We start from the raw sequence: 15,159 nt of genomic DNA, 5'->3' as shown, positions 1-15,159 counted from the left end.
AGACACGTCCCCAGCCCGCCTTCCTTTCCCGGAGGGTCCACATGGGTCGGGCCGGGCGCGCTCCCGTGCAGCCGGCTCCGGCCCCGACCGCCCCATGCGCTCTCCCTCCCGGCCTTGGCGCAGGCGCAGGCGCGGGCACACGCGCCGCCGCCCGCCGGTCCTTCCCTTCGGCGGAGGTGGGGGAAGGAGGAGTCATCCCGTTTAACCCTGGACTCCCCGAACTCTCCTTAATTTGCTAAATTTGCGGCTTGCTAATTCTTCCTCCTTTCTCTTCCCTTCCTTCCTTCTGGCTCACTCCCTGTCCCGATACCAAAGTCTGGTTTATATTCAATGCAAATTGGAGCAAACCCTACCCTTCACCTCTCTCCCGCCACCCCCCATCTTTCTACATTGCTTTCCATCGAACTCTGCAAATTTTGCAATAGGGGGAGGGATTTTTAAAATTGCATTTGCAAAGTTCGGTGTCTGGGCTGGCGAGTGGGGGAGGGAGGGAATGGGGAGTAGGCCCCGCCCCTACCGTCCTTTGCAAATAAAAATCTAGCGGGGCGGGGGGGAGGAGCAGGAAGTGGCGGTGCGAGGGCTGCTGCACAGCGAGCGGAGCCGCGGTCCGGACGGCAGCGCGTGTCTCGAGCTCTCCGCCTCCCCCCGCCCGCCAGCCGAGGCAGCTCGAGCCCAGCCCGCGGCCCCAGAAGCAGCGCCGAGAGCAGCCCCAGTAGCAGCGCCATGGCCGGGTGGAACGCCTACATCGACAACCTCATGGCGGACGGGACCTGTCAGGACGCGGCCATCGTGGGTTACAAGGACTCGCCCTCCGTCTGGGCCGCCGTCCCCGGGAAAACCTTCGTCAACATCACGGTACTGCGAGGCCTGCGGTCAGGGGCACTGGTCGGGCTTGGACCCTGAGGGAGGGACTTGGGTGGGGGCGGGCGCGGTCTAGAGCGCGCAGCGAGAGGCCCTGACTGGGTGCTTGCCCTGGAAGCGGCGCGAATGGCGGCTGCACGTGAGCGGGTCCCTCGGTTGCCCCTAAGTCCTATGCCCCAGGCGGCGGCGCCCATCCCGCCCGCTACCCCGCTTTCCGCGACGGGGCGTTACATCCGGGGCACAGGGCGGGGAGGGGCGCGGCGCCCGGTGCGGCGGCCCACTTCCGCCTCTCCCAGGGCGGGGCGGGGACGCGCCTCAATTTTAATTGGGGATGGGGATTGAGAGGGGACCCGGGGACCCTCGAACCCCCAGCTCCCCGTCCGGCCGCCAGCTCGCGCCCCTCTACCATTGTTTCCCCTGGTGCGGGAGGGAGCCCCAGGCGCGTGGTATTGGTCTCTTGCCCACCCTCTGTGGACTCCCGGCCCCTCCCAACTCCGTTAGAGAGGGCGAGGCCACCACACGCCCCCCCAGCTCAGCACGTTGGACTCAACATTCCTTCGAGGCCAATCCCGGAAGTCCCCTCGCCCTCCCTTCCCGCCATCCGGCGGGGCCTGGAGCAGGGGAACTTTGTGAGAAGTTCTGAGACAGCATAAGCGAAAGAATATGGGTTGACTACCGCTGCTCCCACCACCATCCCCCTGTCCACACTGCCCGGAAGTGGGGAGGGGGAGCGGAAGTTCGAAAGGGGGGGAAGGGGGTTTCCGGGCGGGAGGGGACCGGATGTGGGGGCTTGGGGTGAAAGGGGGAGGGGGGAAAAGGTTCCCGGGGTACCTAGACCCGAGAGCTGGCCTGCCGGGTCTAGCCCCCGTCCACCTTCAAAAGTTTTCCAACTTTCCCGGAAAGCCCCCAGGGGTCTGCCTCCTCAGGTCAGGGCAGACATACCTGGAGCTAAACTAGGTTACTTGGAGACCCAGGCGTCCGGGCCCTAAGAGCTCCTGCAGAACCTTTGACCAAATAAGGGCAAAGTTGCTTCTCTTGCCTGGCCCGCCCCCCTCCCTTCCCCTCTCCGCTTCTGCTTTTCCTGAAGGAGAGTTCTGAGCATCCAAAGGCTCCTCACTTTTCTCACTGATTCCCTGTATTTCTTGGGTTTACTTTCCCCGTTAACACTGAGATCTAAATCTCTAGAGGAGTATGTCATCCCTTCCTCCCTGGTCCCATATTCTAGGTTTGAGAATCATGATCGTTTTCTGCACTGACGTTCCACAGTCCTCAGAGTTTCTCACAGTTCATTGATGGGTACTGAGTATGTAACTTCGCGGGGTGGGTCTTTGGAGAACAAGGTGGGAATCTTGGTGCACTGACTAACTTGATGGGCGCTTGGTTCCTCTTCCAGCCAGCTGAGGTGGGTGTCCTGGTTGGCAAAGACCGGTCAAGTTTTTACGTCAATGGGCTGACACTTGGGGGCCAGAAATGTTCGGTGATCCGGGACTCACTGCTGCAGGATGGGGAGTTTAGCATGGATCTTCGTACCAAGAGCACCGGTGGGGCCCCCACCTTCAATGTCACTGTCACCAAGACTGACAAGAGTGAGTTCCTGAGTCTTACCCTTCCTCTAGCGCCAAGATCTCATGTACCGCCTTCTGGTAATCTTGAGGGTGCTTTTTTGTGTGATTCCCCAGCATGAAGGGAGTCAGACCAGTATTCTGCCCCTTGGCTGCTGGCTGCTGGATGGAACATGGGATAGTCCCTCCATTTGTCTCAGTTCCTCATCTTGTAATTCGAAGTTGTTGAACTGCATTACCTCTTAAGTTACTTCCTGCCTTGAGCTCAGATTAGAAGCGATTTTCTAGGAGTATAGGTAGATTGTTGGGGTCCTGAATCATCATTTAGTGAATCGTTTGAGCTTTTTTGTTAGAACCTGGAGGTGGCATGCTCATCCACAGCCCTTTCTAGCCTGAACACGAGTCAACAGTCTGTGAGCCTTTGACCCCTAAGTTTTTAGTCTGTTCCTCTCCAGCATTTAAGCTTGATTTTCCTCTTTTGAAAAGCCTTATTGTTTCAGGGTGACTGACAGCCTGCCTGTGTGTGTGTGTTGGGGGGGGTTGGGAGAGACGAGGTTGGGTTACAGCCCCCAGGGCTGGACAGCTGCTGAACAGCTGGCAGGGGGTGGAACTGTGACACCTGGGTCCTAGCCTCCTTTCTCTTTCCTCCTCCTCCAGCGCTAGTCCTGCTGATGGGCAAAGAAGGTGTCCATGGTGGTTTGATCAACAAGAAATGTTATGAAATGGCCTCCCACCTTCGGCGTTCCCAGTACTGACCTCGTCTGTCCCTTCCCCTTCACCGCTCCCCACAGCTTTGCACCCCTTTCCTCCCCCATACACACATACACCATTTTATTTTTTGGGCCATTACCCCATACCCCTTATTGCTGCCAAAACCACATGGGCTGGGGACCAGGGCTGGATGGACAGACACCTCCCCCTACCCATACCCCTCCTGTGTGTGGTTGGAAAACTTTTTTGTTTTTTGGGTTTTTTTTTTTTTTTTTTTTTCTGAATAAAAAAGATTCTAACAAGGTGCTGTGTGATTTGAGCTTGGGTGTCAGAATGGGGGACAGGCACTGTGACTTGCCTCCTTTATCATGGCTTGGGAGCAGGAAGGTTGAGGCACTACAAGGTGCAGGAATTTGAGCTTCTGGCCAGGTGGCCCTGCCCCTCCACAGTGGCATTTCCAGGCCTAAGTCTTCAGTGTGCTGGTTAAATTGGTGGATAATGGAATAGAGCCATCTGGACCAGAGAATGGGTGCAGGCCTGCAGGCAAGGCAGGGCTAGTTGAGTCATCCTTGTGGGTGGGGCTCCCCCTGAGTCATTGCAAATGCCTGCTGGGGCTGTCCCCATGACTATAGGTTAGTGTCTCAGCATTCTCTTGCTCCTTATGGCTAAAGGGGTGATTCCCCCAAAGGGTTAAGTTCACCTGAAAATGATCTCACCCTTCCTTAGTCCACAAAAAAACAATTTTATTAGCCCAAGAAGTGAAGACCCAGTCCCTTTGCTTGCCCCAGCCCCACCCCAATGCCCCTCAAAAGGATAGGTGTGGGTAAGGGAGCAGTTTAGGATGGAATATCCCCTATCCCTCAACTTAGAAGACTGGAGGGAAGAAGACGGTCTGTGCAAATATGTCACCAGAAGTGTTACGTGTAGAGGGTTATTAGACCAGGATAACAGGGGAAGAGGGAGGAGAGGGTGGGGGATCTGTTGAAGGCCCAGGAAAAACAAGGGGAGCTGGGGCTAGGGAACCAAATGAGGTGGGAAGAGTGGGGCTAGAACCCAAAAGTGGGGTCCTTTCTGAGGCAGGGTGGTCCCTTGGCTCCCCTTCTTCATCACCCTCCTCTTGCCCCTGAGCTTCTTCCTCTTGCTCTTCGTCCCCAGGACCACGATGAACGGGCTGCTTGCAAATGGGGCAGGTCTTCCGGGTCTGAGTGAGCCAGGGGTCCACGCAGCGGCTGTGGTAGGCTGCAGAGAGGAACAAGGTGAAGCACCTGGTGGCTGCCAGTGGCAGCAGCATGGGCAGGCAGTGAGGGCCTCACCATGAGCACAGGGGAGTACCCGCAGCTTGTCCCCATCCTCATATTCATCCAGGCAGATGGCACAGACATCATACTGGTCTCCTGCCACAGAAAGAAAATAATCTAGTCCTTCACTGAGCCACCATGACCCAGGGCTACGGCTTTTAAAGCCTTGCGAAAATTTTCCCTCACCTACAAAGCCAGTGGAAGAGCTAAGACAGGTAGGCAACATGAGGTCAGGGCAGAACATGGAAGAATTTAGGGCTAAAAGGGACAAGCAAAGAGAAGCAGAGGTAAGAAGGGAAGTGGTTTTTGGGGAGGTGTGAGGGTGGAGATAGGGAGTGGAAGGGACGGAAATGGGCAGGGCTTCTGCCATAGCCTTATACGGGCACTGGAGGCCCCAGGGCCTAAAGCCCCAGCCCCACAGTACCGGTTTCTTCCTTCTCTAACTGAATCCTCCCCATTCCTCCCATTTTTCTGCCCTCTCCACATCCCCCATAAGCAAAGTCTGTCCCTCTATTGTTTCCCACAATTATTTCACTTAATCACCTTTGCTTTGCATCTCTCCCATCTCCACTGTATTTATGGGTAAAAACAAGACAAGACAGCATCTCAAGCTGAAAACTTCTTACTGCCATCTTTATTTTTATTACTTTTATTTTTTTGAGAAAGGAACTCCCTCTGTTGCCCAAGCTGGCGCACAGGGGTGCAATCTCAGCCCCCTACAACCTCCGCCTTCCTGGTTCAAGTGATTCTCCTTTCTCAGTCTCCCAAGTAGCTGGGACTACAAGCGCACAACACCATGCCCAGCTAATTTTTGTTATTTTTTATAGAGATGGGGAGTCACCACGTTGCCCAGGCTGGCCTGGAACTCCTGGGGTCAAGGGATCCACTTGCCTCAGCCTCCCAAAGTGGTGGGATTTTTTTGTTCCATCATGTTGCCCAGGCTGGTCTCAAACTCCTGGGCTCAAGTGACCTACCCACCTCGGCCTTCCAAAGTGCTGGGATTACAGGCACTAAGGATTACGTGAGCCACTGTGCCCAGCCACTGCCATCTTTGTATACCCTATCTTCTGGGCTCAAAGTCCTTCAGAACCAGGTAAACCCGTGGGAAAAGCCCCTCCTCCCCTAACCCCCTCACCCTTCTGATAGTCATGTGTAGGAATCTGTTTCAGTTGCTCTTTGGTAAGTCGATTCCGCTGGAGCCGTTTCCGGTGCTGGATACAACGAACTATCTGGTGGAAGAGGGGGTGGACGGACAAGGCTTAGGAATAAAACTAGACAATCTAAGACAAGCCACTCCATCTCCCATCTCCAGATCCAGTCTGGCCTCATAGGCCTCAGTGCTTCCCATGATGTTCCCTCAGCTACTCACCATTACTGCTCCCATGGCCAAAACCAGCAGTCCCACAATCCCTGTGAAAGGGATGAGGTAATAGCCCAAGGGGAAGGTATTATCTGGAACCAGAAGCACCCGAGCCCTGGGGAGGGGAAAGGACGACCAGTCTCAGCAGGGCGAGAAAGGCAAAGGGAGAAAAAAAGAGGGACAAAGCAACTGGCTCTGGACAAAGCCCACAGATGGGGATGGAAATGGGAAGAAAGAGGCAGGGAAGGAAGGACAGGAGGCTGAATGGTTCAGGTAATGAGGAGGCCTGGGCTCCAGGTTGGCATGGAACTGCTTGCTGAAGGAAGAATGGGAAGGAGGCATATGTCCTACCCCTTTTCGTAGACAAAGAGGGCACGCAGGTACTCGGAGCTTCTCTCCCCAATAAATACAGATGGGATCCAGATCTGCTGCTGGATTTCCTCTGCAGGGATCAAGGTGTTACTCTGGAAACTCACAACCTTCTACTCAAATCCTTTGGGAACCCTGGCATCTGGCACTTTCGTCCCAACCCACCTAAAGGATTGGCTTCTTTCCTGAAGCCTTCAGCCTTCCCACCATCTCTGGATCCTACTGAAAGCCCAGCTGTATAGATTCCCCCAACCTTACCACTGTTCCACACCATGTTCAGAAGTTCATTGGAATTCACATTATGTACTACAGCGGCACCATATCCAGCCTTCTGGGCATTTAGGACCTAGGGAGACAAGGCAGAGGACAAAGAGCCATCATAGGCCTGACTTGTCTTCATTCCTGGTGCCTTTTTTTACCCTCAGCTGCCCAGCTCCCACTCCACATTCAGCAACCTTGAGGTCAAAGTTGCAGTCGAATCTTCGAAGCAGCGCAATAAAGACTGACCCATTGACCGGGGCTGGGGGTGGTGGGGCAATGGGGCTGCAGGCATTGTCTGGGTGAGCCTCCACAAGGAACCCCTGAAGGATGGAAGCAAACAACAGTGAGATTTCTCCTCCCTAGGTTTCACTCTTTACAAGCGCCACCAAACACACCAGCCCCCATGCTGCACATCCTCTATCCTCACTTCCTTCTCCTTCCTGGGGTCTGAGCATCCCAACCTCACAACTTTCTCTTAGCCTCTTGAAAAGGCAATGACATAAAACATCCTTTCACCAAACTCTCCCATCATCCCTCTCGCTGTCCCAGATGGGCTAATCTGTACCCTAAACTGCAAGCTAATGCAATTATTTTGTCTTCTAATGTTCCGACTCTCAAGTTCTGTTTCACAGTCCCCTCTCCAACACATACTCATACAGAACACATTCCCCTTCCTTCAATTTTCTTTTTCTTTTTTTGAGATGGAGTCTCCTTCTGTCACCCAGGCTGAAGTGCAGTGGTGCGATCTCGACTCACTGCAACCTCCACCTCCCGGGTTCAGGTGATTCTCCTGCCTCAGTCTCCCAAGTAGTTGGGACTACAGTCATGCACCATCATGCCCAGCTAATTTTTGTAATTTTAGTAGAGTTAGGGTTTCACCATGTTGGCCAGGCTGGTCTTGAACTGGGATTACAGATGTGAGTCACCGCGCCCGGCCTCTTCAATTTTCTAATTACCCATCTCACAAACAACTCAACTGCTACTACGGCCCAACTGAGTTCTTGCTATGTGGCAGTCTTTGGGATGAAGTACTACAAAAATTGCGTATCTAATTTAATCTTCGCAATAACCCTAGGAAAACTTCTAATATCCCATCTTACAGTAAAACAAACTAAGGCTCAAAGAGAAATTAACTTGCCCAAGGTCATACAAGCAGTAACTAGCTCCTGAGACCCTCTTGATAAGCACCGTTGATCCTGCCTTCTGTCTCTGTCCACTTTCAGTCTCTCTGATAACCTCGGAGTTCCAGGGGTGGACACTTTGTCTTCTCCCTCTAGATTCTGGATTCTACACTAGACGTGCTCAGTTCCTAACTTGATTTTCCTACCTCCAGTTTCACCCAGGACAAACCTCCCCAACCCCAGCCCAGGATGGAAGATCTTGCTAAATATTAAAAAAAGAAAAAAGACAGAAAAGGAAGGAAAGGGGGGGGGGGAAGGAGAGGAAGAAAGAAAAGAAAGAAGGAAAATCACCTGGAGTCCCTCTTGGCTCAAGGTAGCCCCAAACAGAGCTGGGAGGTCTGCAAAGTCCATGCTGGCATTGTGGTCCGAGGTCTGCGGACAAAAAAGGCAATGTTCCCCTTCAGCCTGTAACCCTTCCCTTCAGCGCCCTTTCCCCCTCCGTCCCTCGGACTCACCGCTCGAATGAGCCCCCGGATGGGGGTCGCTCCCCACAGCACAGCAGCCACAACCACAGGAAGCGGGAAGGCTGCAGGGTGCATGGCAGCGGAAGGAAAGAGGCTGAGGAGGCCGCTCGTCCTGGTAGCAAGGAGCAGAAGCGGAGTTCTGCGCCCTCCCTGCCCCTCCTTTAGGATCCCAGGGGTCCAACCACCCCCAGGTCCCACTTCCCAGCTACATGGGGGCGCCGGGGAAGGAACCCCGACTCAAAGAATGAGATATCCAACCCGTTTAGTGGAGCTGGGTGAGAGGCACTAAATGTATCCTTTTCTGGTACGGGAATAATACGGGGAAAGGGGACGGAGCCTAACACAGGTGACAGAAAAACTTCGGGAAGGGTGGCGGAGCTCAAGGAGGTGGGACTTCCTGCCAGGTGGGCCGTGTTCCCAGCCTCTGGAAAAGGGCTTCCGGTAGAGAAAGTCAGGCCGCTTTCAGCATTTGATGCTTGAGATGAAGAACTTCCGGTCCTAAAAGGCCGGTTAAAAAAAGGTCAGCGATGGAGGGAGTGCCTGTTGAAATGGAAGGAGCACTGGTGGCCCAGAAGACGACCTAATAAAGGTGCCCGGAAACCTGGAGCCGCCTAGTTTACAAACCTCTCCTCCCGCTGGCCGCCGCCACCGCTCCTTCAAATCTCGCGAGAGTGCTCACCACCTCCCCCGTCCCCTCGCTGCTGAACGCTTGGTGTGTCTATCGCGAGAGCGCTCCTACTCTGGTGAGCCATACTCACTCGATCTCGCGAGACCTTAAGACAAACTCTTCTCTATTTTCCCGCGATTCCAGTTTGGTGAAAACTGCGCCTTTCCTCTGGTTTCCTAAATCAGTTACACCCCTTCTCGCACGCTTCCCTCAAGCTCCTCCTTCAGCTCCGCCTTACTCCCGGCCGCCTTTGCGCTGCGCGCCTGCGCCCGCGCTGGCTTCCAGCGGGTGCCGGACCTGAGAGCCGGAGGGGCGTGCGCGCGCCCTCGCCCTGTTGCGCGCGCGGTGTCACCTTGGGCGCGAGCGGGGCCGCGCGCGCACGGGACCCGGAGCCGAGGGCCATTGAGTGGCGATGGCGGCGACGGCGAGTGCCGGGGCCGGCGGGATGGACGGGAAGCCCCGTACCTCCCCTAAGTCCGTCAAGTTCCTGTTTGGGGGCCTGGCCGGGTAAGCTCAGGCCCCAGGGATGGGAAAAGAGGAGGAAGGGACGGGTGCAAGGAACCGGGCCCGATTCATCTCTGGGTCTGTTGCAGTGAACTGTGCCGGCACGGGGTCAGCGTGATCTCCAGCGTATTGTCCCCAGTGGGCTGCTAGGGCCCCATTGCAAGGCCCGTTCTGGACTGCATGCGGGGTCGTTGCACAACCCCCGCCGGGCCACCTGAGTTTCCCAGCGCGTTGCTAAGCTTGGCCGGGCTGCAGGGTGTTCCAGGCCATTAAATGGCTCTTGGAGGACTACCTGGAGTCCTAAATCTTGGACGCCCCTTCGTCCCCTCCCTGTGTCGGACTGCGTGCAGCCCCAGGTCACTGCTTGACTGTCATGAAGCTACTTGGAGCACTTTCATTGCATGGCCCCCACTGGACAACTAGACTTTTCAGACCCGTTGCACTCGGTGTACATGTAGACCCTTACACACGTGCTCACCAGCATCCTGATTCTTGAATCGCATGGCAGGCCCTGACCTTTGCAACCTCTTGCTGCCAGGCTCCAGTGGGCACTGGTAGATGTGGAATGCCTGGCCCTTCACTCCACCTCTGTCTTCCCCCAGGATGGGAGCTACGGTTTTTGTCCAGCCCCTGGACCTTGTGAAGAACCGGATGCAGCTGAGCGGGGAAGGGGCCAAGACTCGAGAGTACAAAACCAGCTTCCATGCCCTCACCAGCATCCTGAAGGCAGAAGGCCTGAGGGGCATTTACACCGGGTATTGGGGCCTCAGGATGGAGGGTAGGCTGTGGGTTGGTAGCTCCAGACCTTGGCCTGATATGCTGACCCCTCTGCTCCTCAGGCTGTCAGCTGGCCTGCTGCGCCAGGCCACCTACACCACTACCCGCCTTGGCATCTATACCGTGCTGTTTGAGCGCCTGACTGGGGCTGATGGTACTCCCCCTGGCTTTCTGCTGAAGGCTGTGATTGGCATGACCGCAGGTGCCACTGGTGCCTTTGTGGGAACACCAGCCGAAGTGGCTCTTATCCGCATGACTGCGGATGGCCGGTGAGTTCCAAGTCTGAGCCTAACCCCAGCCCCATTCCCTGGAATCTAGAATGAAAGGACCACTTTTCTATCCCAGATCTAGAGCAGAACGTTTACCTGTTCTGGCCTTCCTTTCTTTGCATCGGTGGGCCCCTGTGGGCTATCCTGATCTTGACCTCTTCCTGCCTTCCCATCAGGCTTCCACCTGACCAGCGCCGTGGCTACAAAAATGTGTTTAATGCCCTGATTCGGATTACCCGAGAAGAGGGAGTCCTCACACTGTGGCGGGTGAGTGGAGGAGCTGGAGACTTGGGGGCTGTGAAGTCCTGTTTTAGGGGTTTCTGACTCCTGCCCGCTCCCCTCCCTCCAGGGCTGCATCCCTACCATGGCTCGCGCCGTCGTCGTCAATGCTGCCCAGCTGGCCTCCTACTCCCAATCCAAGCAGTTCTTGCTGGACTCAGGTGAGACCCAGAGCTGGGCCCTTAGCTCTCAGCCTGGCCTGAGCCACCTCTGAGCTGACTGCCACCCCCGCCTCACCTCCCCCAGGCTACTTCTCTGACAACATCTTGTGCCACTTCTGCGCCAGCATGATAAGCGGTCTCGTCACCACTGCTGCCTCCATGCCTGTGGATATTGCCAAGACCCGGTGAGTGTGCAGTCTGGTCCTGGAGGTGGGTGGGAAGGTGTCCTTTCGGTCTCTCATGCCCCTGCCTCCTCCCCTTCAGAATCCAGAACATGCGGATGATTGATGGGAAGCCGGAATACAAGAACGGACTGGTGAGGAAGCCATTCTGGGAGCCTGGGTGGGGTGTCGGATCCCCTGGGAAAGGCGTGAAGGCAGCTGGGTAAGGGGGATGGGGCCCTAGAGTCCTAGCCCCAGCGCCCTGCTTGTCTGTGTCTAGGATGTCCTGTTCAAGGTTGTCCGCTATGAGGGCTTCTTCAGCCTGTGGAAAGGTTTCACACCTTACTATGCCCGCCTGGGCCCCCACACCGTCCTCACCTTCATCTTCTTGGAGCAGATGAACAAGGCCTACAAGCGTCTCTTCCTCAGTGGCTGAAGCGGCCAGGGGCTCCCACTTGCCTGCTGCGTCTATGGCCACTGCGCCCTGGGGGCCTGGACTCTGCTGCCCAGGACCCCTCTATTTATTTCCCCTTCCACAGTGTGGTTTCTTCCTCTGCGGTAAAGGACTTGGTCTGTTCTACCCCCTGCTCCAGCTTGCCCTGCTCGTCCTGATCCTGTGATTTCTCTGTCCCTGGCTATTCTTGCAGGGAGCTGGAAAACTTCCTGAGGATTTCTGGCCTCCCCCTGGGTTTTAGTTTCAGGGCACACAGGACAGCAGAAGATCCCCCTTCTCAGTGGGGAGACCAAGGCAGAACTGAGGGGACAGGGAGGAGCAGAAGCCATCAAGATGGTCAAAGGACCTACAGAGGGAGATGTGGTCCCTCCTCCCCCTCACTGAGGACTTAATAAATCGGATTGATAACACCAGCCCCAAATCTGGAGAGTCTGGGGGGTGGCTAGGAGAGGGGAGGAGACTGGACAAAGAAGCTGGTGCCCCTGGAGAATAGGAACTGGAGTTTTTAAGAAAAATGGTTAAAGAAAGAGCAGCCGCTGGTTTTATGCAAATGCTGTATAAATCTGTCATGCCACAGCAGCTGACAGGGCTAGAAAAACTCAAATCCCAGGCCCGGTGTGTTTCCTCCAGCCACTTGCCCAAGAATGCCACAGACACAGATCATTTCACATAATCCCCAGGAAAAGCCCCTCGGTCTGATGACTGTTTCTACAGCCTAAAGAGGGAGGAAATAAAGAGAGAGGAAGGCAGACCATTGTGGGCTGGAGGCAGTGCGCGTGCAGGGCCAGGGCTTAAGTGGGTGGGCACTGGGAGCTTGAGGAAAGGGGGATGCTGGCCAGAGACCTGATCTGGGTCCTTGGCTGGGGAGAGTAAGAACCTTATCCGTTTCTTTAGAAGATGTGTAGTTCCCAGGCCAGCCCTCAAGGAGCCTTAAAACCTCTTGGGGGCATAAAAGAGCTTGGGAAGGTCAAACTGAGGAGTGCTGGCCAGGCTAGGGGACAGGCAGGCAGCAGGTGGGAGCTGTCCCTTTGGCAGAGCCTCATCAGCAGAAGAGGTGGAGCTCAGCATCGTGTCACCCCTGCTGCTGCCTCCGTGTACACTCTGTCCTGGGCCTTAGTGGCTATTGCGAGACACTTGAAGCCTAGACCTTGTCCTTAAGGAGTTTCCAGTCCAGAAGGCAAGATTATACCGGAGCAGTTGGGAAACTGAGTGTAGCAATAGTGTTGCAGGGTAACCTGGAAAGCACCTGACCTCACCTGGGAGAAGTGATTTGCACACTGAGTGGTTATACTGGCTGGGGAGGGGGCAAGGACAGCACACCTGGCTGGACTGAGGGCAAAGGCCTAGAGTAAAACACTGTCGGGGAGCAGGTGATCTATAGGCTTGTGAGAGTTGGAGCACAGGCTGTGATCTGCCTTGAGATGAAGCTGGACTGTCAGGTGGGGACAGTGCATGGCACTCCCTGACTGCCAAGCTCAGGAGTTGATCTTCCACCTGGGGAGAGATGCAGTCAGACTTTCAGGTTTGGGAGATCTTCCGGGACCATCTGGAGGGGGATGGGGGTCTCCATGGTCCCATTCTCTGGGCCCCAAGCCCTGGATTGGGCTGGAGACAATGCAGGAGAGGAAGCCACACCAGTGTGTTTAGGGAATGGTAGGATTTATGAGAAAAATGGGGTTCCGTTTGCCTGTGTCCCAGCCTGAGAGCAGGAAACCCAAGACTCTTCAGTCACACTCACCAAATGGTGCATGCTGCAAGGCCCACCCCTTGCTGTCCTGCTGACCTGGGCAGTGAGAGCTCCACTTCTGAGGCTGCAGGTGCAAAGCAGGCACCCACCTTTGCCCCTAGTACTGCAGGCTGCTGCCAGGTGGGTGTCAGCAGTTGTCGTTAAACTCCAGGAAGACGACAATTTTTGAGCTGGATCTGATGCCTAGGGTGGCCTGGTGGGTGGCCAGCCCTGGAGGAGAGAAGGAGGCACCCCAGGCAGGGGAAGTGCAGGCTATAACTGAAGGTCTATTGGATAAGTTGTGACCAGTGTAGGGACAGTTGGAGCCTTGTGAATTCTCATGATAGGTGCCCCAGGCACTCTTCACCAAAAGAAACCAAGTTGTTTTGAGACAGGCTCTCACTCTGTCACCCAGGCTGGAGTACAGTGGCACAGTCAGGGCTCACTGCAGCCTCCATCTCCCAGGCTCAGGTGATCCTCCCTCCTCAGCCACCCAGGTAACTGGGACCACAGGCACACACCACCACACCTGGCTGACATTTTGCATTTTTTGTGGTGATCAGGTTTTGCCATGTTGCCAAGCCTGGTGTCAAACTCCTGGGCCAAAGCAACCCACCCGCCTCAGCCTTCCAGAGTGTGGAATTACAGGTGTGAGCCCCTGCACCCGGCCAGAAGGCATTTTTTTTTTTTTTTTTTTTTTTTAGATGGAGCCTTACTCTGTTACCCAGGCTGGAGTTCAGTGGCACAATCTTGGCTCTCTGCAACTTCCACCTCCCAGGTTCAAGTGATTCTTCTGCCCCAGCCTCCCGAGTAGCTGGGATTAAAGGTGTGCACCACCATGCCTGGCTAATTTTTGTATTTTTAGTAGAGACAGGGTTTCACCATGTTTGCCAGGCTGGTCTCGCACTCCTGACCTCTGGCGATCCACCCACCTTGGCCTCCCAAAGTGCTGGGATTACAGGCATGAGCCATCACTCCCAAACCTAAAATTGTTTTTTATTATACAGATAATATACAATAATAGTGGAAAACTAGAAAATGCTAAACAGGGAAAAAGAAAATAAAACCACCCATATTTGTAACATCCAGACACAATGAGTGCTCACATCCTGATAAATCACTTTCCAGATTTTCTTCTGTGCATGGATGCACGTGGGAACCATGCTGTATTCTGCCAAAATGATTCACCGCGAGGTCTGGCAGCGCCCCATGCAGCATCGGGAGCTTTGTCCTGTGACCCACCCAACTCCATGTCATTACCCCTTCTACTTTGCCGGGACTGAAGTTGTGTGCCTGTGGTGTGAAGAGAGGGCTTCTGATACAGAAAAAGGAATTAAGACCCCTCCCCCATGACTGTGTTCCTCATCCCCCCAACCCCCAACTAGATTCGATAGAAGAGCCCGTAGGCTCCTCTCTCAAGGTCCACAAGCCTCCCACCCTCAGAGGCTGTGGCCAGAGTACCTAATGCTCACTGTGCCCAGCAGGTCCTGACCACGACCCTGACTCAGAGCTGAGGGCCTCCTTCCTGCTACTAGAGGCCCCACACGGCCATTAGGCCGTACCCACAGGAAGAGGCTGGAGCGGAAAGTGGGGAGTGAGCCTCGAAGGAAGAGAAGCCAGGCCCGGGGCACCGTCACTTGCCGTCCCCTCTGCAGCTCCAGATGTGTGGTTTGTGTGGCTGTGGCCACAGGAGCACCTTGGCCAGAGTCCAGGGCCTGTGGTTTCACATGCCTGACCCAGGTCAGCAGCAGGATGAGGACCACAGAGGCAAAGAGCAGCCAGAGGAGACCCAAGACATAGAAGCCCAGGGGGAGGAGGCAGCAAAAGTCGGCGTGGAGAAAAGGGTCGTTTCTGTAGCTCTCGAAATGCCCTTGGAGCACCTCACGGAGCTTTGGTTGCTGATCAAATTCAGGGGTGGTTTTTTTGGTGGATTCTAAGAGTGATACGGGTTTTGTGGTAGTCAAAAATATGACGCTTTTTGGAGTGATCAGGCTTGTGGTGGACTCTGGGATGGTCGGGCTTGAGGCCAGCTCTGGGGTGGTCTGAGTTGGAGTGGGCTCCGGGGTGGTCGGGCTTGGGGTGGGCTCCGGGGTG

General features: G+C 55.3%; 4 protein-coding genes across 9 annotated transcripts in view; 2 read left to right on the top strand and 2 right to left on the bottom strand.

Moving 5' to 3' along the window:
* The first annotated feature begins 25 nt into the window (after positions 1-25).
* On the top strand, positions 26-3,433 carry PFN1 (profilin 1). Its single transcript, XM_023184715.2, has 3 exons — positions 26-855; positions 2,255-2,447; positions 3,081-3,433. Exons 1-3 carry the CDS (start codon positions 724-726, stop codon positions 3,176-3,178), a joined length of 423 nt encoding a protein of 140 aa, XP_023040483.1. The 5' UTR covers positions 26-723; the 3' UTR covers positions 3,179-3,433.
* A 423-nt stretch (positions 3,434-3,856) lies between these two features.
* Positions 3,857-10,787, bottom strand: RNF167 (ring finger protein 167). 4 transcript variants are annotated; one of them, XM_031934313.1, is made up of 11 exons: positions 8,826-9,024; positions 8,059-8,565; positions 7,895-7,975; positions 6,617-6,742; positions 6,420-6,507; positions 6,144-6,234; positions 5,802-5,907; positions 5,568-5,661; positions 4,619-4,690; positions 4,448-4,528; positions 3,857-4,373 (listed from the first exon to the last, which is right to left on the bottom strand). In XM_031934313.1, the coding sequence occupies exons 2-11, from the start codon at positions 8,140-8,142 to the stop codon at positions 4,069-4,071; spliced, it is 1,128 nt and encodes a 375-aa protein (XP_031790173.1). In that variant the 5' UTR covers positions 8,143-8,565; positions 8,826-9,024; the 3' UTR covers positions 3,857-4,068. The 4 variants fall into 4 exon arrangements, with proteins under 4 accessions (XP_031790173.1, XP_023040479.1, XP_023040478.1 ...); XM_023184711.2 differs by lacking the exons at positions 4,619-4,690; positions 8,826-9,024 and adding an exon at positions 10,648-10,787; XM_023184710.3 differs by lacking the exon at positions 4,619-4,690 and having other exon boundaries at positions 8,692-9,030.
* On the top strand, positions 8,809-14,855 carry SLC25A11 (solute carrier family 25 member 11). Of its 3 annotated transcripts, XM_023184712.2 has the most exons (8): positions 8,809-9,241; positions 9,841-9,993; positions 10,078-10,284; positions 10,461-10,551; positions 10,634-10,724; positions 10,810-10,909; positions 10,989-11,040; positions 11,166-11,754. In XM_023184712.2, the coding sequence occupies exons 1-8, from the start codon at positions 9,147-9,149 to the stop codon at positions 11,319-11,321; spliced, it is 945 nt and encodes a 314-aa protein (XP_023040480.1). In that variant the 5' UTR covers positions 8,809-9,146; the 3' UTR covers positions 11,322-11,754. The 3 variants fall into 3 exon arrangements, with proteins under 3 accessions (XP_023040480.1, XP_026304899.1, XP_026304898.1); XM_026449114.2 differs by lacking the exon at positions 11,166-11,754 and adding an exon at positions 14,550-14,855 and having other exon boundaries at positions 9,084-9,241; positions 9,841-10,284; XM_026449113.1 differs by having other exon boundaries at positions 9,084-9,241; positions 9,841-10,284; positions 11,166-11,752.
* Positions 14,041-15,159, bottom strand: part of GP1BA (glycoprotein Ib platelet subunit alpha) — a 2,728-nt gene continuing 1,609 nt past the window's right edge. Inside the window, 1 exon segment of the mRNA XM_023184704.2 lies at positions 14,041-15,159. This exon segment is cut by the window's right edge and continues 12 nt beyond it. Within this exon segment, the coding sequence (XP_023040472.2) occupies positions 14,505-15,159 (655 nt within the window). The 3' untranslated portion in view covers positions 14,041-14,504.

This window comes from Piliocolobus tephrosceles, chromosome 16 (assembly GCF_002776525.5).
Source record: "Piliocolobus tephrosceles isolate RC106 chromosome 16, ASM277652v3, whole genome shotgun sequence".
Lineage (NCBI taxonomy): Eukaryota > Metazoa > Chordata > Mammalia > Primates > Cercopithecidae > Piliocolobus > Piliocolobus tephrosceles.
The sequence above is the reverse complement of the archived record's forward strand: the minus strand, read 5'-3'. Positions and strand labels throughout refer to the sequence as shown.

Excerpts from the sequence above, each read along its gene's own strand:
- PFN1 (XM_023184715.2), top strand. The coding sequence starts at position 724 with ATGGCCGGGTGGAACGCCTACATCGACAACCTCATGGCGGACGGGACC. Across the intron at positions 856-2,254 it reads AAACCTTCGTCAACATCACG|CCAGCTGAGGTGGGTGTCCT; the intron begins GTACTGCGAGGC and ends TTCCTCTTCCAG. Across the intron at positions 2,448-3,080 it reads TGTCACCAAGACTGACAAGA|CGCTAGTCCTGCTGATGGGC; the intron begins GTGAGTTCCTGA and ends CTCCTCCTCCAG.
- RNF167 (XM_031934313.1), bottom strand. The coding sequence starts at position 8,142 with ATGCACCCTGCAGCCTTCCCGCTTCCTGTGGTTGTGGCTGCTGTGCTG. Across the intron at positions 6,508-6,616 it reads ACTGCAACTTTGACCTCAAG|GTCCTAAATGCCCAGAAGGC; the intron begins GTTGCTGAATGT and ends TTGTCTCCCTAG. Across the intron at positions 6,235-6,419 it reads GAACATGGTGTGGAACAGTG|AGGAAATCCAGCAGCAGATC; the intron begins GTAAGGTTGGGG and ends TGATCCCTGCAG.
- SLC25A11 (XM_026449113.1), top strand. The coding sequence starts at position 9,147 with ATGGCGGCGACGGCGAGTGCCGGGGCCGGCGGGATGGACGGGAAGCCC. Across the intron at positions 10,285-10,460 it reads CGCATGACTGCGGATGGCCG|GCTTCCACCTGACCAGCGCC; the intron begins GTGAGTTCCAAG and ends CCTTCCCATCAG. Across the intron at positions 10,552-10,633 it reads GAGTCCTCACACTGTGGCGG|GGCTGCATCCCTACCATGGC; the intron begins GTGAGTGGAGGA and ends CCCTCCCTCCAG.